The sequence below is a fragment of the Sinohyriopsis cumingii genome, chromosome 19 (genome assembly GCF_028554795.1).
Source record: "Sinohyriopsis cumingii isolate HCF-2022 chromosome 19, ASM2855479v2, whole genome shotgun sequence".
Lineage (NCBI taxonomy): Eukaryota > Metazoa > Mollusca > Bivalvia > Unionida > Unionidae > Sinohyriopsis > Sinohyriopsis cumingii.
The window spans coordinates 14,343,047-14,356,359 of NC_142979.1; the positions used below are offsets into that span (position 1 = coordinate 14,343,047).

General features: G+C 33.4%; 1 protein-coding gene across 1 annotated transcript in view; it reads left to right on the plus strand.

Annotated features, from left to right (window-relative positions):
* LOC149775161 (dynein beta chain, ciliary-like) overlaps nt 1-13,313 on the plus strand; it is a 315,340-nt gene that overhangs the window by 94,818 nt on the left and 207,209 nt on the right. Inside the window, exons 16-17 of the mRNA XM_089944132.1 lie at nt 12,137-12,538; nt 12,795-13,040. Of these exons, the coding sequence (XP_089800258.1) occupies nt 12,137-12,538; nt 12,795-13,040 (648 nt within the window). The remainder of the gene's footprint in view (nt 1-12,136; nt 12,539-12,794; nt 13,041-13,313) is intronic.

Here is a 13,313-nt window from a genome sequence, read left to right on the forward strand (position 1 = left end):
AAACTTGGAACATATGGTTATATCATTACAGTCAAGGAAAAGTTCCATGATAAGCTGGACTTGTGCATACTAAATAGGTCATCTTGCATGTGATTGACTTTGCTTGTTACCCATATGGAAACCATATTTCAGATCTGATTTTGACCAGACTTGAAATATGGGTTTACATTGTGAAGATCTTGAAATGGGTTTAATAGCAGAATGAGGGGATCTTGAATATGATTAGCGAACCTTTCTACCCCTGTTGAGGCCAAATTAACACTTTGCGTATTAAAGCAAGGAATTTCATCTTTCAGTCTTTTGTTGAGAATCACAGGTTTGGGGTTGTGATGAGAGCTCTCCCTCTTGAAAACCTTTTTTAAAATTAAAGACATAATCTCAGAATACACATTTTATGAAATTCAGTAGAACAAGTGTGCAAAATAATACACCTCAGGGATTTAATTTAATGATCTATAATTGATAGCAGAAGAAATATATACCAGATATAAATATACAAGGAAAAAATAAGAAAAAGGACAAGGTTTGGTATGTGCCAATTTGTCTCCCAAATTAGCAATAAATTAAAGTGTTTGTAAGATTATATTTTTTGTGGTTATGCCATGTACAAATGCGATACTGAACTAGTGAAATTAACTGTTAATTTTGTTCATAAATAGGTATGTACTCCATCAAAAATGCCCGTTTAGGCATACTTTGGCAAGTTTGACATTTTCAAAAATTAGGAGTGGAGTTGTGAATCCATTTGATTTTCTAACCATCCAGCTGTTTATGTTATTTTTTTTTTCAAAAATTAAAATGTATTTTTTTCATTATCTTAAATATTTATATAATTATTATATATATATATATATATATATATATATATATATATATATGAACTCAGGCAAGCAGAATCGGAATATGAATATTAATATGAATCCATCTTCTAAAGTTAAGTACATTATTCATTATCATCCATGTTCATTAGTTTTCAGCGTAGCAAACTATGTAATACATAACTTAAAATTATCATCTGGAGACTTGGTTTAGGCCTTCTCACCTACTTGGGAGGCTTCTTGCACAGTATTAATAAAATTGATTATAGCAGTTTTCAAAGAAATATATTTAAGGAAGAAAGAGATTATATTGTATAATCTCTAGTTTACCTTTTGGTGCAACAATATGTGTAAAATCTTCATATTAAAAGATCAATTATGGATGATCAAAGTTTTGCACGTAATTATGCCTAAGGATCCTTACCAGGCTACATGTGATCTATGTATAGAAAATTTTCAGTAATATAGGTATGCAGTTTTGATGGTGTAAATTAAGGTGGTTCATTATTTAATCATAACTGAAAATAATAGTTCTTTGAGCTCTTCCACAGATTGTAATTTTTACATGTTTCATATCTGTGCCTATTCCCTTTTAGTTTTTTTTAACTGTTGATCATCCTGATATATATTTTATTATCTAATTACTCTTTATACACACCATTTACATACCCCATTTATTGGAAAGTTTCCTATATTATCCTTACCGTTATGTTTTTTTTGGTTACCGTTATCACTTGCAGGTAATAAGCCTTTTTGATACACAAATTTGTAACATATAACATTTTTTTGTGGCACTGTAAAACCTTAACAGCGCTGGTGCACTGTAAAATCCACAATAAATCAACCAGCCAACCAACATATTCTGTGGGTGGTGTCTATCAACCTTCAGGATGTTTATTCGCACATCCTGAATTTTCCTTCACATTGAAAATACCATTAGTTTTCCTTGGACCAAAATTTTGTGGGGTAGTCCATTGTGCTAATTTGCATAGGTAAAGTTCACAAAGTGGGACACGTTCTTTGAAGTTGGATTTTACTCCATGTGTAAAACATGAGGCATGATTATTTCTGTTGTCTGAATAGGGTCTCATTTTAAAAGGTGATTTAGGAATTAAGCCAGCAAAAATATACGTCATCACTCCAGATTGTCTGATGTTTGCTTTGTGAAGTACCTAGAAGTGGGATAGGTGGGAGGCTTTTAATTCTTTGCACATACTGCAAACCAACATATCAGCAGAAGTTGTTCTTGATTGTAAGGTAGCCATTGAAATAGGGTTACTACCTTATGTAATTCAGCATAATTAATTGAATATTAAGATTATTCTCTTTGTTATTATTTGTTATCTTAATCTTGTTAAAATAATGACTATTAATTGACACAATTTAGCCATAAAATTGATTGAAAGAAAATAAATATCAGACCCTCATTTTTGCACAGTTGATTGTGTTGATAAAATATTTACACCTAAACTAAACCAAGGCATTTGTTCCTGCTGCATTACCTGTAAATCCCTCTTTAGACTTGAAAATATTATGTCCCCTCCCCCATTCCTCCAGCTAAATGGTAAGTCACAATTGTGATGTATTTTCATTTTTCTATAGAGAAAAGCATATACCTTGGCCAAATTACATCAGGTGCAGTTCTGACAATGCTAACATTTTGGTCATTAAGAACTTTATTTTCAAGAACAACTTGGTTCTGATCAGGATTTGCTCAGAGAATCCAGAAGGGGAGTTTGAAAAAAAATACCATCCAGTCTTTAGAGAGTGAAAAGATGAACACTGATGACACTTGCATTATCTTCAAAGCCAGAGCCGTAAAGACTGCATCTGATTAAGCCTATATCTTGCCATTGAATAGATTTTAAAGATAGTTACTTGATGTGTTTTTATTTGATGTCTTGTGGTTGTGATTATGCAAGTGTTTGCACATATGTGTATGGTGATGATAGTTGGCTATTTCTTTCTTTTAAATTGTATGAAATGACCTAAGAAAACAGACAAGTTATTTTCTTTTATTCAGATTTAAATTTCCAGTTATTTTCTATAGGCTTATATGAAATGATGGCTTATTATCAATTGGAGGATGTTGTTTATTTGGATTTTGCACACTCCCCCACAACCTAAAAAATACACTTTCAGAAATGTGGCAAGGGCTGCAAATCCCAAAGTTCGTATGAATTTGTGCACTTGAAGAACAGTGATGCACAAGAACTCCCTCAAATTAGTTTAAATTCACACATTTAAAAATGTATTCTGCTTAATATGCAATTTTTATTCAACTTGACCATTAAAGTGCTTGTTGTGACATAAGTCACACTGCTGACAGAGGTACAGTAGTGCTTGCCGAGATATATGTCTCTTATCAGTATAGTGAATAAACATGCTCCTTTAAAAACACACAGGATAAAGAAAGACCACCAGCCAGGCTGGATCTCCCCAGAAAGTTTAGAGCAATAAAGCAAAGAGACCAACTAAAATCAGTAGGAAATCAATCTGATAATAGAGTTTGGAGGAATAAAGTTAATAAAATAATACGTCAAGCTAAGCAAGAGCACTTCAAAAAAGTGCTGGATGAAAACCAAAATAACCCGAAAGCTATCTGGAAAGTGTTTACAGGGTTTGGTGCAGGCAAATGTAAAAGTAAAACTGAAATTTTATCCCTCAATCATGAGGGCATTTATACTGATAATCCAACTGACATCTGAGATACTGTTAACAACTTTTTTTTGTTCAAATTGTTGAAAAACTTAAAGAACCCAGAACTTCATCTGATCATCTGGAACTCAAATATTTTTGTGCTAAAAAAACTACCAAACAATATGAAGTTTTAAATTCCTGAAATGAGTCCAGAATTTGTGTTGAAATATATTTTAAAAAATGGTTGATTGTAAAGCTACAGGACTTGATATGATTGGACAAAGGCTACTAAAGGTAGCCACCCATGCAATTGTAGAGAGTATAGCTTTCATTTGCAATGAAAGTATTAGGTCTAATAAATTTCCACAAACATAGAAAACCGCCAAGTTTTTACCATTGCATAAAGCAGGAACAAAAGATGATGTAAATAACTACAGACCCATCTCTATCCTTCCTTGTCTCTGCAAATTACTAGATAAACATGTACATGATTCTTTTCTCAACTATTTGAACACTTGTGATCTTATTTATGATAATCAGTGTGGCTTTTACCAGAATCACTCCTGTGAAACTGCACTTGTATCTTTGATTGATAAATGGCTGAAAGCATTAGATCAGGGAGAAATGGTAGGCATAATTATGGTTGATTTTCGTAAAGCTTTTGATCTTGTTGACCATGAAATTTGGCTTGAAAAACAAAAATCTATCAATGCAGTGAGAACTCCCTAAACTTGTTTACTTCTTACTTAACCGATAGAGGGCAAAAAGTATCTTTAAATGGTCTACTTTCTGAAAGTAAAAATATTAATTTTGGAGTACCACAGGGCTCTATCGTTGGACCTCTGTTATTCATTCTATTTTATCAACAATTTACCTCTTAAGATCGGAACTTAATTTCTTCCACTGACCTCTATGCAGATTATACAACATTGAGATGGGTAAAACCAAAATGATGCTTGAAAATAACGAGATGCCCTCAACAGACTTCAAGTATGGTGCAAGGAAAACAGTATGATCATAAATACAGAAAAAATGATTGCCCTTCTAGTTGCAACACAATAAAAACTAGCAAGACAAGATAGTGAGAACTCCAGGTTCTATTTGATAATGTGAGCCTTAATGTGACCTCTCAAGATAGAATTCTTGCTGTATTTGTAGATAACAATCTTACTTGGTCTATTCACATTAAATATGTTTCAACAAAGGTTAATTCTTATCTTTGGCTACTGAGGAAAATCAAAACATACATTCCTCTTCAGTATAGGGTCATCTTTTATAAAAGTTAGATTCAGCCATATCTGGACTATTTGGGGTAATACCTCTAATTCAAACATAACAGCACTTTTAAGACTCCAAAAGAGGGCTTGCCATTTAATTCTAGGTCAATGTATAGACAATTTTCAGGATGCAATGAATAATATAAAGGTTTTAACAATACATGAAAGAATATTTCTTAGAAAGGCCAAATATAAAGTATCCAGAAAAGCCATTCCTGTGTATCTGAGCAATATCTTTCACCAAAGAGATGCTGATTGTACTCCAAATTTAAGGTCCATAAGAAGTAGAAATTACATTATACCAAAGCCAAAGGAGGAATTGTTTAAAAATGTGAAACCTAACAATTGGTTACCTGGGTACCCAATCAGAGGGAAGTTGTATTAAATGTAAACCTGAATTGCTTTGTTGTATGTTCACAGTGCCAATCCCCAAGAGAGGCATAAGTGTAATTTATAATACAAGTGGCAAAAGAGCATAAGCTGAGCATAAAAAGAGCAATCTGTATATTACATGCCATAATTACAGAAAACTGTATGAAAAAATACATATTTATTCTATTTAACGTACATTTATTTTTGCTACTTACCTGGATCTGCAGCTAAAATTTATGTCACAAATCGGCTAAATCCATGTAGATTAGTAGTTAATACAAAAGTATAGACACAAAAGACTAGTCTACATGTCCGCAGTAACTTTCGTGAATAGTAAGTCCAGAAATGATGACTGTTGTAGTATCATTGACCTGCCATGGTTCATACATTAACGATGGTCTGATGAAACATGTTTTTAAGTTTAACAAAAACCCTCTCTGCTAACATTTTTCACTCGTTTGACATCCAACAGTCACATTGGTACAGACTTTTTTTTTAATGATATCTGGTGCCATTTATTTTCAACTTAGACTGGTCTGCTATGTATTTAGTATCAAAATAGAATGAATCTTTAACAAGTAGTTTCATATTCAAGTATTCTGTCTTTTTTCTTGGAACGGTTTCATGTAAAATTAATAAAAAAAATTATCATATTTACACACATAATCAATTTTTATTAAAATTTTTTTTCATTGTTTTAAATAACAAAGATTACCCTGATATTTCAGTGAAAAATTTCATTCTGTATAGTTGTCCATTTCATTCATTTTTTCCTAACATGGTATACGAAGTGCATGTTACAGTAACCAAGTTTTGTTTTGTATTTGCTGTGACAAAAATATTTGTCCTGGGTTTCCCTCTAATGAAAAAAGAGTCCAGTAAACAAACAGTTGAACAAGGGGCCTGACTTGAACAGCTAATACTCGCTTCAGTGCCACAAACTTGAAGCAAAACTGGCATTACTTAAACCAGACATTTATATTGTGCTTTCTTTTATTTGAATTGTAGTACGTATTTAAATTTTATTTCGTTGAATATTTCTTAATCAGTACTTGCTGTCGCTGTTGACTAAAGGTACTGACTTTCAATAGGATCTCAAAACGTGTGTATAAGTTGCGAGAAAAATGGCATACGAACCATGGACAGGCACAAAGTTACGATGGTCTAGCTTTAAATATCAACGTTGATTATTAAATAGGTTGTGCGAGAAAAGAGAGAAGTGTGCTCCCTTGTATTATTTTGTATGACAAGTAAATTGTAAGCAACCATACGAACCTCTGTGATGATGAATAAATGCGCACATGACACGAGCCTCAAACTGTAATCGTTATTCTGTCTTGATCTGAACTTGGAATACTTTTTTTTTTTTACAGGTGCTTGGTTGTTAATTTTTTTTACCTGGGTTATTATCAACAGGCGAGTACCTGGGTACTTGTTGGCATCTTTAATTATCAGATCAACTGCTTTTTAAGAGAAATATTATGCCTACCCCTTTACAAATACAAAAAATTCAGAGCAGATCCCTACTGGAAAGTCAACAAAGCTGTTTTTTTTTGTCTCAGTATTTTTTATTCTATTATGAATTCTTGTGTAAAAAAAAGTTGAAGGGGGGGTTGGGTGTTTTGGTTCATTTTCAGGAATGCAGTAAAATGTTTTATTACGCACATATCCACTCTTGCTATAAGAGCTTTTATGATCATTGATGTTCTGAAAATATCCATGTGGCTTTTAAACCATCAATTTTATTCATCGTCATATTCTGAGTTAAAAATACCAATTATTTAGTTACGATTTGATCAGTTCATTTTGATGTAGTCAAGGTTACGATCCCCACTGCCTAAAATATCCATTTTTCCCCACAATTTTTTTATTATTTTCATCAGGATCAGCATCCATATCACTGCTATAACTTGCTACTTCAGTTCTTTTCTGTTTTGATTGTCATGTGTTAAAATTCAATTTTGAATTAAAGTGTTCTGCAAAACATTGATTTAAGATCTACTACAAAAAAACTGTCATCAGAATCAGCATCCACATCACTGCCAACACTTGCTGCTTCAGTGATATCCACCATGTTGATCTCTGGATGTTTTAAATCATGTTTGAAGTAAAAAATTCAGTTATCTTCAACTCTGTTCATTTTCGTGAATTAAAGATAATTAACCCTACTGACTACAATATCAATTTTCCATACAATTTGTCTGTATTATAAACTGATTCAGGAAGCACATCAGTGCCATTATTTGCCCATCAGTACTGACTGCCATTAAGCTCTTTCAGACTCGGCATGTGAAGACTTAAATTGTTACCAGTTTGTTTCCTTTTAAAAAAACTTATTCTGTCACTGCATGATGTATCACATGTAAAATAACAATGTGTACAACTGGAAATATATCCCACATGAAAATTTAAAATAAGTCTGGAATTATATCTCATCTGAAATGGGTTAAGTATATAAAATATTGTTTGCATAATGATCAGTGCAGACCATTGAAATCAATGCTGAACAGATATTACAAACCACAAAATAACATTTATATAGTGGTATTGTTACCATATGTACGTGCTTGTAGATCGACATATCTTAATGAAATTTAAACAGGTGGGGTCGCCTTACAAGTGCAGCATGCAAAAATATTTGCTAAATCTAGGTGTAATATTGGAAACTAAAAATGCTTGCAATTATTATAAATAGCATCAATTCTAATATTTTTAATTTAATGCCACTATTCCCATTAAGAAATGCATATATGGTACACTATCAGTTTTTGTTGCTGGTAAATTAAATATTACCCATTGCAAAGCAGCTTATCTGTCATTGTTGTTTACTGCAGGTTGTTTACTAACAAGTATATTGATTCCATTTTCATGTGAGTCTTTACAACCTGTATTTTTATTATATTTTTTGTTTTACTGTATAAACACTTTGATTTGATGTATATTTTCATTTTCCATTAACCAGATCTAATTCCCAAGTGATATTTCCCTGGTTATCTGCAAGTGGGCATGGGTTAATAATCCCATTGCTTGTAAAGCGGCACAGACTTAGTTTTCCTTTTGACTGAGCCACAAGTTTTATATTTGCTCAGTGACATGTAGAGCCTACAACTCCTTGTGTGCATTTGACTTTAATCCCTTAGTACTCTCTTTGTTTTCCCACACGACAACCCTTTTATCGAGCCACACATTTAATACTTATTAAGTGCCAAGTAACAAGGTGATTATTTGAACTCCCTGTGATCTTGCTGAACAACTGACATCTGTTCAGTTGGATCCTTGAATAGATTTCATGGACTGTATGATCGTAGAGGCACTTGCAGAGCCCAAACTCAGTCTCCACAGAGACACCCACATGTAGGGTTGCATCTAAGATGTGCCATGATGTAAAAAAAAACAAAAAAAACCCAATTTACGATTCCTGTAAGATTTTTTAATCCTATGCAGGCCAAATCACACAAAAAATAAGAATTTTGTACATTTTTTGTGTGAAGAATGCATGATTTTATTATTTATTTCCCTGTAAAATTCCTGGTTGTCACTTTTGTAAAATATGTTGTTCTTGTATATTGTAAATACATCACATATTTTTGTGTGTCATGTGCTCAATTCTGATTGCTTAATAAGAAGGGTCAGAAGAGCACATTTGATACAGAGGCTGGCTTGGCGGGACAATGTGTTAAATGGCAAAATCAGTTAAAACTTTTTCATTATTTTAGCAGTAACACTTTTAATAACAGTCAAGGTGCAGAAGTTTCTGTCAGTAGGCACAATGACAGTGAACAAACACAGGCTAATCCCATATCAGACGGTGCTAGCGATGATGTACTTAAAGATGGAGGCGATGAGACTAAGGGTCCATCTACGGCCAAGAAGAAAAGTACTCTTTCAATTTAGACTGGAAACAAAATCGATCATGGCTGGAAATGAATGAAAAAAATGAGATGCTTTGCAGATGGTGTGTAAAAACTGGCCAAAAAAATTCATTCACACTTGGAAATGCTAATTTCAGGACTTCAGTTCTTGACAGACATGTTGAATTACCAGCTCACAAACAGGCAATTCAGGATTTGAAACTATGTGAAAATGTTAAAAGAACATGCATGGCAGTTATCAGCAAGAAATCTGAATCAGTTATTCATGCTATGTCAGTTGCCTTTTACTTGGTGAAGGAGAATATTGCTTCTTCAAAATATGGCTCACTGTTGGATTTTGTTGACTCTCTGGGTATTGGTGTTGGCAACATGACAGTAGGAGGAAATGCAACATATTCGTCAAGGGCTTCTGTAGAGGAATTTCAGGTAAGTTCTTTTATTTTATTTACATTTTGTCTATTGAAATTTAGATGGAAAAATGGTATATACTAACAAGCAACCAAAACATGATCAGTTAGGTTCCCATCAGTGCATATCTTGAGGAATCCCATTGTTGCTAAAAATAGTACCAAGCATTGTGATTGGCCAACGAAATTGCATTCGGTAGTTTGTTGTCATAAATTCCTGTCAATGTTTAATGGTGGATAACATTTTTCTTTTTTAATCAATCTGGATTATTGGTACCTATTTCTTTTGTCATGAAATTCTTTCCTTTCTAGACAGGTCACATTTCAGTATCACTGTAACGAGTTTTCGTGTGTTTGAAATAATGATACAGTCACTCTTGTTTGAATAATTTCCTGAGCATGTAAGGTGTTGCTGTCAACATTGTGATACCATACAGCAGTCAGACTAATCCCACCGCTTGAAACTTATATAATGCTTTAGCAAATAAATTATTATTATTATTTGCTCTGTTGATCATTGTAGCAAATGACATTGACCCTTATCTGCTTATATCACAACTATGCATTTGTAGGGACCCGTCAATGTTGTGTATAATAACAATGTTTTTAGTTTTTAAAATCGTCATATTCAGACAGGCATAATCACTTCCTTCATTACTATAATTGAATGACTATAATAAACAGAGAGAGAGAAACTGTAGTGCCATATTATTTTAGCATTTAAAGCCCTTGATGGGATCTCTTAAAACAAGTACCAGATTGACACGAGCAACATACTTAAACACTCCATGGTCTTAGGTTAAGGTTCTTGCAAAATTTGCATCTGATTTGGGTCATTTTAATTTTTTTTTTAAAAAAAATATATTTATTTTACATTTCTCAAATACTTTAATAATAATAAAATAATAATAATAATAATGATGAAATACTTTATACTTTGATTTATCATCGAGCTTTATTTTTTTCCAGGATTGCATAGCAACAGCGATAGAATCTGAGTTAATGCAGAAATTATGATGTAATCCATTCCTTAGCATCTTAATTGATGAGAGTACAGACATTTCAAATACCAAGAAGCTGGTAATTTATGCCAGAATCATTGAACCAACTATGACTGTTTCTACAACTCATTTTCTTGGTAAAGTGTCAGTGGAAGGCCAATTACACAGTGCTGAAGTTCTTTTCAAAGAAGTTGTCCAGTTCTTGGAAAAGAAGGAGGGTCCTCTTAAAAAAGTTGTTGGTTTTGGCAGTGATGGGGCATCAGTGATGACAGGTCACAAAAGTGGTGTAGCAACACTGTTCACATTCATATCTTCTGAAGAACAAGAAATGTATGGTCATGACAGATAAAATTTCTCTGTGATCATCTTGGTCAGGAGAAGAAATCAAAAGAGGCTATCAGTCCCCCTTTATCTGACCCAAAACATGTTTTGACAGAGTGGTCTCTTGTTAAGACTCGTTAAAAGAAAAATGTACCCTAGAGACAAAATGTACGGACTCTGGCAGATTATACATCAAGATCAAGCAGACACATTTCCAAATCTTCTTCAATTGGCATCAGTGGCCATGATTATGCCATACCAAACTGCTGACAGAGAGGATTCAGCAATCAAAATCGAACCAAAACTGCAGGAAGAAGCCGTCTAGAAGAAAGGGTTCTCAACAGATTTATGATGATTTCAATTGAAGGACCTCCTCTGAGAGACTTCAACTTTAACAAGGCATTGGTAGTGGAGGATGAGGAAGGACAGGATGCTATTTAGGAAATAGTGATCATATTTGCAGAATAATGCAGTCACAATTACAGTCAGTCTGGATGCAGATGTATATATTCCAGTAAAAAGTTAACTGTTATAGAAACTGTATATACTTTCCCTAATTCATTTTGAGCTTTGGACTTCTCCTGAAAAATGATTTTTTCTCATCCATGAAGTGAAAATGTGTGCTTTTCTGATCTTTTTTTTGTATGAATTTGTAACCAATCAGAATTGAGCATGTGACACACAGGAAGTACACGACGCTGTTTTTTAAGATTGGCCAGAGGAGTGACACTATTTGCAGTCTATGGTTTGATTCTTTAATGGTTAGTGTGTAGATAGAATATTGTTATTAGAAAACTTAAGACTTTGATTTCAGTTTTAAGTGTTATACTATAATATACAGAAGACATTATATACATTTAATGCATTTATTATACTTGCTATTGCTCTTTTTGAATACAGTTAGTTTTTTTTACACCATACTGGCCGACCCCCTTATGGCGATGTTGGCCACCTCTTTTTTTCAGATTCAGAGGGGGCAAGTACCTAAATTTATCAAATCCTAGATGCGACTCTGCGCATGTGACAGTAAAGACATGGAATCAGTCAGTATTTATGATGACTAGGCAATGATGGAAGATTTCAGAACTTTATTTAGTCACTCGGACAACAAGGATGAAGTCTTAGGCTTTGTACCAGATGAGATTAGACAGTGACATTTATTGGATACTGAGTCACTAAAATGTTGACTTTCATTGTTTATTTTAAGATTTTTGGGATTAAGATATTACAGGATATTTTGAATTAGATCATTCTGGGTTACTATTTTTATATTGGTATGTGACCTATAATAGACATCATGGATTTATTCATATAAACGGATAAAAATGTCAAGGATTGTGGATTGCTTGGTGTTCTTAAAAAACATGAGTTCCAAATTGCAATCTGCATGATTCTTGTAAATTTATATGGTGGTATTTATTGTTGCAGTACCATCAAGAGATACAAGCAATGGAAACAGAGATGAAATCACTGCTTGAATCTGCTGGTTTGTTTGAAGTCATGGTCCCTGACTTCAGGCAATTGAAGCAGTGCAGGAAGGAGATCAAATTGCTGAAGACTCTTTGGGACTATATCATTATAGTTCGCAGTAGTATCAATGACTGGAAGACTACTCCATGGAGGAAAATCAATGTGGAGCAAATGGATCTGGACTGTAAGAAGTTTGCAAAGGATATCCGTGGTCTAGATAAAGAGATGAGGGCATGGGATACTTACGTAGGGGTGGAAAACACTGTCAAGAACATGCTGACCTCACTGAAAGCAGTTGGTGAACTACAAAATCCAGCCATCAGAGATCGACACTGGCAACAACTTATGGCTGCAACAAAGGTTTGTGCAGAATGTAAAATATCATTTAGTGGTATCTTAAAAAATTAGTTCACTGAACATATTGATGGTGTCGTGTAATAAACTAAAAAAATTATGTATGCATGTATCAAATGTGTGTGTAATCTTAACATATTCAATCTCATCATTGAAAGCTGATTAACTTTGTTATTATTTGTATTATTACTTTTTAACAATACTTTTGAGAATGTAGATGTATTAAGAAAGGTGACAGGTTTTGTTTATTATCATGGAACAGGTTTGTTTTGTGATGGACAAGAATACCACATTGTCAGATTTGCTGTCTCTGAACCTGCACAACTATGAGGATGAAGTGAGGAATATTGTGGACAAAGCTGTCAAGGAAATGAGCATGGAGAAGGTCCTGAAGGAACTGAATGTCACATGGGCTTCCATGGAATTTGAGCATGAACATCATCCTAGGACTGGCATCACCATGCTGAAGACAAGTGAAGAATTGATTGAAACATTGGAGGACAATCAGGTGAGTAAAGTGAATACAGAATGAAAGTTTTTAGTACAGTATAGCAGGTGCTTTTATGGTGCCAGTTTTTTTTTTTTAAAGTCTGGAAAAGTAGTTTGAACTTAAAAATAAACCTAAATAAGTTTTCGCTCTTGTTAAAATTAAATCAGAGTTGGAAAGGAAGTGCAAAGGTCTACATGACAGCATTACAAGTATGACCTTTTAAAAGTCAAAAGATAATTAGTATCAATTTGATGACATTGAAAAAAATGACCTTTTTTTATAGTATTTTAA